The 13,279-nt window shown below is 37.8% G+C and overlaps 1 protein-coding gene across 1 annotated transcript; it reads right to left on the reverse strand.

Annotated features, from left to right (window-relative positions):
• Window positions 1-2,810: 2,810 nt before the first annotated feature.
• zgc:110353 (uncharacterized protein LOC550482 homolog) lies at window positions 2,811-7,594 on the reverse strand. The gene is made up of 6 exons (XM_017686523.1): window positions 7,348-7,594; window positions 6,523-6,583; window positions 5,188-5,335; window positions 4,892-4,988; window positions 4,129-4,385; window positions 2,811-3,886 (listed from the first exon to the last, which is right to left on the reverse strand). The coding sequence occupies exons 1-6, from the start codon at window positions 7,592-7,594 to the stop codon at window positions 3,764-3,766; spliced, it is 933 nt and encodes a 310-aa protein (XP_017542012.1). The 3' UTR covers window positions 2,811-3,763.
• Between the last annotated feature and the right edge of the window lie 5,685 nt (window positions 7,595-13,279).

The following is a 13,279-nucleotide window of genomic DNA, read 5'->3' on the forward strand; positions in this document are numbered from 1 at the left end:
TTTACAATTACATAAGATTTTGGCCTAAATGATGAACAAATAACACCTTGCTACATACCAGCTGTGCCTGTAAGGCTGTTAAGTTATAGTTGCAAATCATTTGAATTTCTTATTCTGCATAACACAAAGTAACTTTAAATAACACAAGTGGCAATAAAATATTGAACTCATCATAAATGACGTCTTATTCAGACGTGTAGCACATTCATAACGCATGATGTAAAACAGCTTACTGTTGGCATCAATGATATCATCATGGATGTGATATGGGGCCAAACACTGCAAGTTTATTTATATAACTCATTTCATACACAAGTGTGATTCAACGTGTTTTACACTGGCAGTAAAATCAAGATAAAGTAAAAAGATCAAATTAAATGTATACAAAATAGGAAAATATAAAATATGTATCATAAATGTAAACAAACAATAAAAACGTAGAGTCTAATAAAACAACATAGAGAATGTGGTGCAGTGTGAAGCTCAATATCTAGATTTAGGGCACATATAAGATCTTCTAGTTCATTCTCACTTCCACGTTTGAGTAGCTAAATGCTGCTTCGCCATCTTCGATTCTGACTCTATGTGCTCCTATATGGTCTGTTCCCATTGATTTAATGGCTCATTACGGGAAATATTTTCTTGTAAATGAATGAGCTAAATGTAGTATAATCAGGGTTGGCATGGCAACTGAAAAATTACTTTGCTGCTACTTTCCCAAATGTAAAGTGGCTACTTTTTAGCTACTTTCAAAGTGCGATTGTCAGAATGTTTGTGAATCTCCACCTGACACACCAAACAAGCCCAACTGACAGTGTGAGCAAGACACTGCATTTAATCCTGTGCCAGAAAGAAATATAGAAATGAAAAGCTGCCAATATACAAAAAGATCAGCAAAAAGTGGAACCAACAATCAAACTTACACACTCACAGGCGTGACATCCAACAGAAATTAAGACTAAATACAAAGTTAAGCATTCCGGGTTTTTCCTAACAAAAAAAAACTGAATACAAACCAAACAACTTCGTGCAAAACATTGTCAAAATAAAACTGCTCCAATTTAAACATTTCAACAAGATAAACAAAACTGCAGTGCTGAGAATGACCCACCACCCAAACAGTACCTGCTCTGTGAGGGTCCATGGGGGTCCTGACCACTGAAGAACAGGGTAACAGAGTATCAGAGAAACAGATGGACTACAGTCTGTAACTGTAGAACTACAGAGTGCAGCTATACGGTCAGTGGAGCTGATAAAGTGGACAGTGAGCGCAGAAACGAGGAGGTGGTCAGAACGTTATTCCTGACCGGTGTTTATACAGACACGACATTCTGAGTCTTTATTAAACTTCAGCAACACTTTAGCCTCAAAATCCTCACCAGTGACTCTGACTCTGTTTGGGCTGAGAATCAGGCCTGAGTAATCGCTGCACTGCTGCAGCTCCACAGCAGAGCTAGATTTCTAGGTAAAATAACATAATAATCCTCCTTTACTGTAAAATCATTATAACACACAGCTCTAACACAGTTTTCACAATAAACAGTCTTAAATATTGGAGTTAATGCAGAACTGCTGATTCACCAACCTTTAACGCTGAAGACGCACAGACTGCTGGACACACAGCAACGCAGATAACGGAACGACAAAAAGAGAAAGGAGATGAACATCGATCATTTGGAGATGAATGGACTTTTTAGAATCACTCTGGTTCGCTGATTGTTTAATCTGCAGCAATTCGCGAAACTTAAGTCAGCTTCTCTTTCTCCTGTTTCTCGTCCGAATTCTCCTGTTCCACCTTAAATGGTGCCTGAGGTGGAACGGGACAATTTGAATGAGAAGCTGACGGATGAGAAGTTCAACCTCATAAAAAGTCAAACATTGAGAGGCACTTTATAAGAAACTCACGGAGGAGTTTCCCGAGATGTGAGAAAAGCGGCTCCAGCTGAGCTGAAGGTTGAAGCAGAGCAGAGAACGCCTGGGCTTGTGTTTATAGTTTTAGCCTGTATCAGCACATCAGCTCTTACTGAGATATACTTACAGCCAAGACGGTAAAACAGACAGAATCTTGCTCTGATTGGAGTTTGGCTCCTCTTAACCTTTTGACCCCTGAGTTAAGCCAGCTAGTTAGGGGGATCAGCGTGTCCCCGTTTGCTGGAAGTTCAGCTCAGTCCGGTTAGCACAGTCGCCACCAGCCCAGTTCACGTTCTGTGGTTCATTTTTCCTGGATTGACTGAAGCCTATAGCGAAATTACAGTGAACATTTTCACTATAGTTACACAAAAATTTGTAGACGCTACAGCTAATAGCTACATTTCAAACAACTGCAGCAGCTACAGCTACTAGCTACTAAAATTTGTAGCTAACTACAAAAAAGTAGCTACTATTTAGTTACTGCCCCATGGGAGTAGAATCCATATGGTCCATATGTGGAAAATAATCTGCCTCACATCCCAAACCAGTGCATTTACATATGCGTATGTTTTTGGTGTCATAATAGGAAATAATAAAATACAAGAACAATGTAATATATAAGCCTTTTAGAGAAGCTCTTTGTATTATTTAAGCATATAGTAATATATTTTAGTCCTGATGTATTTTTATGTAAGTAGCATCACTTAAAAATGTATTATATTAACCAGAAGTCTGTGTAAAGATATTAGAATTGTAGTTATTCATTCTTAGTGATAGTTAAGACCCTTACAGCAGCATTTTCAGTGTGCTTTGTGTTTAGTATTCTTCATAGGAAGGCCAGTTAGGAGACCTACTACTGATAAAACTGTTTTTCTCAATTTCACCCAGACATGATCCCATTGGTTTTAATGATGGCTTTATTATGGCTATAGAAAGTTAAGAGACAATGATGCCAAATAAAATGATCCCTGCCTTGTTCTCATTTATTTGAAGACACATCTAATTATTGATTTGCTCCATTCATCAGTACAATGAGTCTACTGGGTTCGTCCACTGATGAGAGAGATAAACAGACGCTGACACTTTATCTGAAGTGACTTCATCACAAATTGAAAAAGGTATTCAAACATCATTATTTGAGTATTTATGAACAGCTTATTTCACTATACAAGACGACACTGGATGGTTTAATGAATGAAATGACACTGCATTGACACAGAGGCCCATAAACTCTGAAGCATCATTCCAAAGTAATAGAATTAACAAGGCAGAGGCCTAACACTATAAATCAGCTCCCTGAAAGATTTTGAAGTCCTCACACTAAACTATTTCACACATATGTCCCTGTATCATTTTAATTTGAGGGCATAATTCATAGAACAGATATATGGGATTCTTAGTTAGGCCTCTGTTTGTTTACTTTGAAGTGATGGTTCATAACAGAGATATAATGCGTGTTGATGATGCATGTTCATTTTAAAGATGCCATTTGTAAGATCTGTGGTATAAAACATTCCAAAACTAACTAAACTATCAACAGAATCTGGAGAATTCAGAGTTTTGACGATGTCAAAGACGTCTATGTACTGTGTTGCTGAGATATCTACTGAAGGTAACATGCTAACATGCTGAAGGCAGAGAATTTACCCACTACACCAACCAACCGCCACCAACCTCTCACCAGTCGATATGAGTATCATGAGCATGGTAAGCAATTTTGTTGCTCTCTAAGATATGTAGGCGTAATTATTGGAGCATTTGTCATGTTTTAGTTTGATCAGTATTGCTCATTTCCCTGCATGTAAAACAGATTTCAGAGGACCTAATGAGGACCAGTATTAAGATATTGGCCTTAGCTGGTCCAGCTGGATTTCTGGGGTTGTTGCTTCTTCATGGCTTCATCGATGCCACCAGGCAGAATGACCAGCGGGAGTTTAATTACCGGGTTTTTGGTGAAGGATACATCCAGGATAACCTGCAAAATTGAACAAGAATTGAGTGTCAGGGTTTATAGGTCGAAGAAACTATTTCAGGCTCCATCCCAACCACATCAAGCATCAGAGAGGTGGGGGTGGTCTTTTATCATTCAAGTATTTGTATGTTCTCACATTACTGCAATTTCTGTGTTCAATTGAGGCCTCTTTTTATGACCCTTTCAATCACTACTAAACCAATCCATCTGTCCTTACACTCTTCTTATAGATCATTCACAGATACCTTCAGCCTGTATTCCACTTTCAGGATGCGGCAGTTGAGGATGGTGGGGGTGACTCCGGAGGGAACAGTCAATATTTTAGACACAGATTGCCTGGTGGAGGAAGATAAAGGAGCCTCTTTCTCCTTCACAATGTTTGTAGTGTGCACTGTTCTGTTCCCCTGAGCAAAGAAGCTCTGCTTCTGATAGATGATATATTTAGGAACAATCTTTCTCGTCGAGCTGTTGACGATTTCTCCTCTGACGACCAAGTTTTCACCTTAATGTCAACATTAAAATTTTGATTTTAGATTCTGGTTCACAGTTAAAACAGCACTTTGTCCTAAATCTACTGAATATTAGATATTTCTCATTTTGAGAATATCATTATGAAATATGTTAGAATGTAAATTATATTATTATATGATATTGTTAAACTATAAAATGCACTTATTTATAGATAAGTTTTTATTATGGAATCATCTTATTACATTGGTGGTCCATACAGTTTTGCCTGATTCAAGCGTTATTTGTTGAAATAATCAAATTATTTGCCATAAAATATACTTGCACTAGATAAAATGACTTAAAAGAGGTAAAAATGAGAAATATTGACTCAAATTAAAGTATCATTATTTGCAGTGAATTGCCTTTTTCAACCATTTTCAATTTAAACTGACTACAAATCAGTACTGTATTTTTAAGACATTGCATTTTGTAAGACATCACATTACTCATATAAAAAGCAGCCAATGATTATAAAAGCATGGACTTTTGTCCTCCTACCTTGCTGGTAACCTGTCTTCTCCAGGAAGATGTTCATTGAGATCTTCCCAGAAGCAAAGAATGTCACGTCCTTCTCTTTAACTTCATATTGTGGTGACTGAAAGAAAAATTTCCAAGAATGCAAAAATGTTTGGTCAGTTTGACTTACAAAAATCTATTTTATGTGAATTCCCTATTTTATTTATTTTTATTTTTTGTGTAACCCATATTATTATTGATCTATATACTGTCGATATGTACGATGCATAGTATAAAACCTGTATTATAAATCTGACTGAGGCTGATAAAGCTCCTACCATGGATACGGGAAGAAGCGCATCGGGACGTGAAACAAAGCTGAATTTTGTCTTGGCTTTGCACGGCACTCGCAATGTTCTGTTTAACTGGGCCACCAGGTGATATTCAACTTTGCCAGATTCACCTTTGAAAGATGACGGCATGTCACTGAAACAGAGAGATCCACACTGGCACATTCAGATTCACTGTGCAGAAACAAATCAAAGAGTTAACTAGGAAAACATAATGACGCTAGACATTTTAGATTATGTACACACTTCAAAAAAAGGGTTCTTCAAGGGTTCATTATTAAAGAAAATGGTTCTACAATACAGTGTCCTGTGACTTTTGACCCTTTAGAATCATGAACACTCAAAGAACCCTTTGATGATTAAACGGTTCTTTGTATTGTTAAAGGATTATTTAGATTTATGGAGAATGTGTTTTATATGGTTGTATATAGCACCAAAAAGGGTTCTTCAGGCTGGACACTGTAGAGCCCTTTTTGGTGCTATATAGAACCCTTTTCAAAAAGGTTCTGTACAGAACCATCCCCGGTGCATTCTCCATCAATCTGAAGAACACATTAATGATACAAAGAACCATTTACTCAAAGGGTTCTGTCAGTGTTCATGGCTCTACATAGAGAACACTGAAAGAACCATCTTTTTAGTGCATATACAAGTAAGGTCAAAGATTCTCCTGTTATTTAATGAACAGTATATTAATCAAAATGCAGTCTAATCAGAAAATGTTCACACTGCTGTCCAAAGAAACTGGAAGAAAACAAGAGGCTGACTGGTAAAAACCTTACCTAATGCATACTGGTTATATTTTACATTGACCTGTTTACATGGTTAGATCATGAGCCTGGTCATATTAAACATGGCTCATCATATCACACATTTAAAAGACAAAATTCTTGTGTTTGTTTAATCTCCCTTCAAAACAGAATGACTTTTTGCCAGCCTCTAAAACATCTTCTGATTTTGATTATATCGCTGTGCACCAGTGGGCGGGAAAAAATCAAATTAACCAGAAATATTATGGTTAACCCTTCACCGCCTCCACCTATTGCTAATCAAAAACACTCAGATCTTTAAAAAGATGCTGCTTCAAAAGATCACTAGCAAGGAAAATGGTTCTATATAGAACCATGAACACTCGAAGAACCCTAAATGCTTCTTTGCATCACCTTTTGAAAATGGTTCTATATCACATTCAAAAGCATTCTATAGCTTATTAATGCACATTTTCCACGTTATCAAGTGAAAATCAGTGTAAACAGGCTCAATCAAATGAGCGATTTTTATCCAGGCATGTTAGTGAGAGAAGAGACGAGAGGAGAACCTTACTTTAAGGGAAGCTGCACCACAAAAGCAAAAGTGTGTCTCCCACCACTGAGAGTGAAAGAGCCTAAAAACATGGCGATGAGCAAAGCACAGGCAGAAATACAAAAGTGATGAGAAAGCATTCAAAAGAAGTCAATTCATAATCAAAAATTCAAACTAACGTTGCATATTATTGTTTTACATCCTCAAGAAAATGTATTAATGCAATTAGCCCCTGAACATTCAGCAGAGCCTGCGAGATTTGTTATGATCCATTCACTCAAGGTACTGATAATAAACACAAGTATTTTAAGAGTTTGACCTATTTTAGTGAACCTGGATTGACAATGTATAAAACAATTTACAATCCATGCATGTTGAGAGGTGGGTGGTAACTACACTGTTAGAAATAAAGGTTCTGTGCTGGTACATTTTTCATTCATCAGGGTACAAAATATGTAAATGTGACCTCATACATATACATGTAAATGTATATCAGTGGATTTTAGGTCCAGTTGTGTACCTTAAATTTTCATAGTGGAAAAGTACATATTTGTAACTTTGTTGCCTGATGTTTTACAACAGAAGAATACAATAAAAAGCCTGGAGGCAAGAAGGGCTGTGTGGAGTCAATACAGCTGAGAAAATACGGTGTGATTTCAGTGGATTCAGTGGGACAATTATGATCCCTGACTAAAGGTACTGAAATGTACCTTTGAGGGAACCACCCCAGTAGCAAGAGGGGTAAACGTATTAGCAGCTGGACTATCGACAGATCTGCACTGATACTGTATGTCCTAATCACTTTAAAATGCAACTCATTTTAGTGAAAATAATGTGCTATATTACCATCTTTGTTCTCTTTGGGTAGAATAGACTCTGTCTGTGAGAAGTACTTCTCGTTATCCCAGTACGTCACTTGATGGTCTCCGTGAGTTTCCGTCCACACAACACTGGCTTTCCCTTTTGCCTTGATGGTGAGGGACTTGATGGTGGTTTTCTTTGACACTTCAACAATAACCTGGCCTGCCAAAACATCTCCATTGCTGAAGGTGTTGAGCTCGTTTATGGCATCGTACTCAACACTGAGTTTCATCACTACGAAAACAGAGCCGACGCTTTTGTGTTGTGCCACAGGTGTGCAGACTTCTTCAGAAATGCAAGATGATCATAGGTAAGACCTCTTCACTGACATCCAATCAAACAGCACAATACTGAACTGTAGGTGCCCTCTATTGGGCGTGGCAACAATGACAGAGGCCTGAGTTGCAAAACCACCTGAACAGGTTTCTCTTCTGAAGATAAACCTCAGTACTAATCCCAAATCATGAGCATACGCACAGTCTCTGAATCACCTGCTGTAATACCTTCCATGTACATATCCAAGAGGAACACTGGCAGAATTTCATTTCAATTTATTGGCCTAGTTTCACTTTATCTCGCTGCCTTTAAGGAATACTAAACCATGTAAACATCAGCTTTGCTTCAGAAACGGTGGAATGGTAATATTTGTTTTAGGTAGACCATGGAAAGGCTTTAATTTTGACTTAATATTAGATCCTTAAATTTTTAGTTTAAAACTAGACTAAAACGATTTTCCAATGGTGATTCATTGCTAAAACTATACTTTATCTCTACTCTTGATGGTCCAATGGTTCTTCAAGAGTTCTTTAGTAAAAACAATGGTTCCATATATCACAATTAACACTCAAAGAATCATTTGGTGAAATGTTTCTTCAGAGTCACCAAGAATGTGTTGCATGTTCTGTATAGAACTTTTTTGAATAGTACCCAAAAAGGAATCTTCTGTTGTTACAAGCTTGACTCCACAACAGTAGAAGAACCACTTTATGGTGCTAATATATTTAATAAAGAACCATTGAACCAACATCCTTATATGAGTATATGTCTAGAAAATGTCTCTAAAACACTTATTTTTATTTTCAAGTGCTGTTGTGTAGTTTAGGTCTGTTTGTATTCATCACATGTCTGCTGGCACATGAGGACCCTGGCAGAGAGATCTCACAAAATAGAAGATAAACAAACAAGTGGGCATGATGTTTTAAACATTCATGTTTAGGAGTGGATCAAAAATCTGCTCTTTCAGGGCTGTTTTGTCACAAATGCTTGAATGACTGATGCATTAATGTCAATCACACTGGCAACACAAGATCACTGACATTTGGCGCTCATACTTTGTTGAAGCAATCTAATGAGCTAGTCTGCATTTTGCAGGCACAGGAATGAGGTTCTCCACTGATGCTCTGCACGTGCTTCTAACCAGAGGAATGCGTGGAAGCCACAGCACGTGCTGTCACAAGACAGCTGACGTACACTGTTGAGCGGTAATTTCTGATAAAGGGGGCAAACCACAGGATGTGGTCTTGCTGCTTATTAAAATACTAAAAACCTTCTGTTGTTAATTATGTTCATTATCAAATCAAAATCTGGTGTAATTGGCTGTATTACTTTTACTTTTCCTAAGCTTTTTAACTTTAACTAGCAGTGGCACTAGTGGAGTTTCCTCGCGGTGGGTAAAGGGTTGGGCGTTTTTGTAATGGAATAATAAATGACTAGTAATAAAGTTAATGGTAATACATTTGAGTGTGAATGTGTTGTTAAAGCTTCAGTATGTAAGATTAGTAAAATTGAAATAATTCCCATTAGTGAAGTCATTAGACATTAGTCATTAGACTAGTCAAGAGGGAAAAATGTGCTAAAATATGGTGGCACTGCTACAGTCTCCTTGTAAAAGCAGAAATATTCAAAATCAGAGATGATAGATGTATTTGCATAATGTTTTCTCTGGTCAGACTACCTACAAGTGATTATACTACTAATATTAATAGCAGTAATATTGTTATTAGGAATAACTAGGAGTCTATGAGAACATCAGTGTAGGGTGGGCAGCTCGTCCAAGGCAGGTGGTGGTATCTGGGGCGTGGGCAGCTGGTCTGAAGTGGGCAGCAGGAGGGCTCGGCAGTTGGTCGTCCTTCTCATAATCTATAGATTATGTATTATGTAGATTGTGTATTATAGTCCAGATATAGTCATTTGTTTTTAGACTATTTTTTACTTTAGAAAGCAGAATTGCACCCTTGTATCTAAAGTTCACTGCTTTTTCGAATACTGCAACATGGTAAACATCCCATTCTTAGCACTTGGTTCTTCGTAGAGGATGTGTAACTTCTCTTAGAACATCAACAAAGCCTTCCTTTTGCATCTCAACATTCCTGATCTAATTTGAATATTTTGGTATGATTTGGAATTATTTTTAAAAATACAACCAGTAAGCAAGTGTTGAGCTGACCTATTTATATATTACTGAAATTTAAACAGTAAAAAATTATCCTTGTTAAGACAAAAAATACAGTTAACCTCAAAATTAGCATTTAATTACTACAGTTGATTATAACTAATCCATTAATATGTTTTATACTCATAAGCTAGTGAGCTAAAAGATTGTTAGGAGTGCCATATATGTTCTAACTACAGTGCTTAAGCTTATGCAGCTGTTTTCTTCCAGCTCTTTTGAGATGCACTGAGTTCAGGCCTACAGCAGAGAAGCTCTAGTGGCTGAGCTTCTGACTGATCTAAATCTGAAACATGCAGGGGGACATGCACTGACCGAACAGGCTTTTCCTCATCTCTTTCTTTGTGCGCTGTTTTTTTTTCCTTTTAAAATGGTTCAGAGGCTTTGGTCCTGCAGAATAGGCCCCTGCAGAGCAGCCTCATACAAAAAATGCACCAGCATTGCTCTCCAGCTCTGAGCAAAGGATTTTCTCTCATCAATAATAAAGAGGCAGTCTTCTCTAACATGGCGTGGTTCACTGGACATGAATAAGGCAAAAGTGAAGTGCTTCAGGTGGAACTGTACTTAAGGCACTTTAAACAGCACAGCAACTTACAGCTTTGTGTGCTATTCAGAAAGCCAGACTTCTCGCTTGGAGAATTCGGTGGTATCTGAGGTGGCCTAAGGATAAGAATTGATAAGAACTGCTGGAGTTGCTGGAAGCAGATCTTCTCACAGAAATCAATAATATATTCAAAATGCAAGCAGTTTTATCCATTACTACCAATTAACATTGAATTCTGGCTTCTATTTTACCAACATCCCTAAAGGGGCACTGAGGTCTAAAACTAGTTTAATATGATAGTATAATATCATGTTATGTATTCTGGAGCATTACGTCCCTTAGCCACACTGGTTTGACGGAATTAAAGATTTAGTTGCTTTTTTATCTTTTTGTCCATCGGTTTCTCTCACTACAACATTCAGCAGCTATATTATGAAACATGCTGGTGTCAACCAGTTATGACTGCTGGCCTAGCAGTAACATTAGCAAGCTGCCTTCCTTTCTTTCTGTATTCAGCAGAATCCAAGATAAATAAATAAATAAAGCCCCTTTCATTTCTGTGCTCTGTCCCGTATTTTTGAGTTCTGTCAATGACACACTAAACCCAGTTAGGTGACCCAACCTATATTTATTCAGTTCAATACAGTATATTTGTGAGTTCTATGTACTTAGTAAACACTGCAAGTTAAACCAATGCAGAATCTTTGCGAGGCTCTTATTTTGGCTGAACACCTCATTTTCAACAGTGTTGTCATGGCCTGCAGCACAGCACTGACTGTTGATGGGTACTTAGTGTTGCACATGAAACTCAGTGGCATCACAGCCTGGTACTGCAACCCTTTAAACCCAAGACAGGAAGGCCATATGGAGGGCCATGTGGATCTCTGATTTACTTTCCATCATCCAGATATAGGCTGCAGTGCTGCTGCATCAAAGCAAACATTACCAGCTTGTTATTGTAAAAGAAAATAAGCTCTAAAACCAGCTGACCTTGTTTTAAAAAACAGTAATGATAAAAGAATGCAATCATGTAAGACTTATAAAACACCTCTATTAAGATTTTTACAAGAAAAATATAAAAGCTTGCAGAAAGACCTACTTCCTATTACTTCCTATTGGGTCTGGCAGGACGCATCCCACTATCAAAACACTGACCACTGGCTCTAAACAGTTTGTCAAAGTTTACTGTCAAGCCTACAAAGTATAGTGAGATTCAGTACCAGTACAGATACATATTAGAATCGAATGAATGCCCTCCAGTGTTCTGCATTAAAAACGGACAATAACACCTGTATGTTCACATGTAAATCCATTAGTAACCTTTAGTGAAGCTACACTTTCACTAGACTGCAGCTGTTAGACTGTGTAGGGCTGGTTTTGCATATATTTCACTGTCGGCCATCATTCTGTAGTGTTTTGTGCGCAGTTATGTAGGTTCTGTATATTCTGTAGTACTGAATTATATCATCAGGCCTCTTTTATCTGTTTCCTATTGTACATTGGATTATTGTATTGTGAGTATTGACAGGGCTGTATTAAGGCTTCCTGGGGCCTTGGCCTGTCTCTCCACATTCTTTGTCCCTAATCATTCCACTGTTCTGTTTGGTTGAGCTGAACAGAATGAAAATATAACGTTAAGATACTGAATTGTAACATGCTGAGCTCTGATGTAAACAGAGAGTGGATCAGTGGAAGAGTGTTTATGGTGAAGGCATCAGGAAGAAAGACAGACTACCATTCAGTTGCGGAATGTGTCACACGAGGCTGTAGCTAACATTAGTCATGATCAACAGGTTAATCATCCAGGCCTGAATTACCCATTTTGTCGCCCAGAGGGATAAAAAATGGAAGGTCCCATTACACCCCTCTTAGCAGTGTTTTCAGCCTGTTACAAATGGGCTGTAAAGGAATGCACGGGGGCCCTTCAGAAACATTACCGTCAAACATTACAGCAGTGACTTATGAGTCAGAGACTGCTATTAAAATGAGCAGATAATTTAAATAGATGTATAGATGAATGGAAATATCTCCACATACTTTAAAACAGACAAATCTGCTACTACTCACTACATTAGCATCATGTGAAACAGTACAATTACTGATACTAACCCTGTGCTGTCATTATCGCCCTACCAACGGATTCTATCATTAGCAAAATTAGACATGAGCAATTCGGGATGACGAAGAAAAAGTTCATGTCATTTGTGATATTGTCATGTTTTTTCATTGATTTTTGCCTTTAAATAAGTTGACTCAATTGATAGATGTCTGGGCCATTGGTCTATTTGGGTTATGTTGTTGAACCCTCGTGTGGTGCTGATGTTTTTGTTACTCAGCATAATTGTTTTGTAATCAATACAGGCAGAAGAATGTAAGTAAAAATACACACACACACACACACACACACACACACACACTAAAAGCAGGCCAAGTAGGAGGAGAACAGAGTGAAGGGACACAGCATCTCCACACGTTTATTCCCTGCGGGTTCACCCCAACACCACACGTGTAATATAAATGAGTAAGGGTTGACAGTGAGAAGTCACTTAAAATGTATTTTATATGTTCTTCACCAAAAATGAGCAAAGGCCAAGGAATCTGAGGTTGAAATAATAAATCACAGATTTTCTTCTTTAGGTAAACAGTGAAAATGGGTCCTACTGACTCCACCACCACCAGTCAAATGTAATGCTAGTTTCAGACCTTTTAGACACAATATGTAGGACTGAGCAATATGACTATATATATATATATATATATATATATATAAAATCACCTCAAACACCCAAATCATCAGTACAGGTGCTCCACAGGGCTGTGTCCTCTCACCATTGCTCTTCTCACTGTACACGAACGACTGACCCCTCAGTCAAAATCTTGAATTATGCAGATGATACTACAGTCATTGGTCTCATCCGAGATGG

Source organism: Pygocentrus nattereri, chromosome 28, assembly GCF_015220715.1.
Source record: "Pygocentrus nattereri isolate fPygNat1 chromosome 28, fPygNat1.pri, whole genome shotgun sequence".
In the NCBI taxonomy this organism is placed as follows: Eukaryota; Metazoa; Chordata; class Actinopteri; order Characiformes; family Serrasalmidae; genus Pygocentrus; species Pygocentrus nattereri.

Coding starts and splice junctions, on each gene's coding strand:
- zgc:110353 (XM_017686523.1), bottom strand. CDS start 7,594: ATGAAACTCAGTGTTGAGTACGATGCCATAAACGAGCTCAACACCTTC. Junction 5,336..6,522: donor GTGGTGCAGCTTCCCTTAAA/GTAAGGTTCTCC, acceptor TCTCTGTTTCAG/TGACATGCCGTCATCTTTCA. Junction 3,887..4,128: donor AAGTGGAATACAGGCTGAAG/GTATCTGTGAAT, acceptor TCAATTTTGCAG/GTTATCCTGGATGTATCCTT.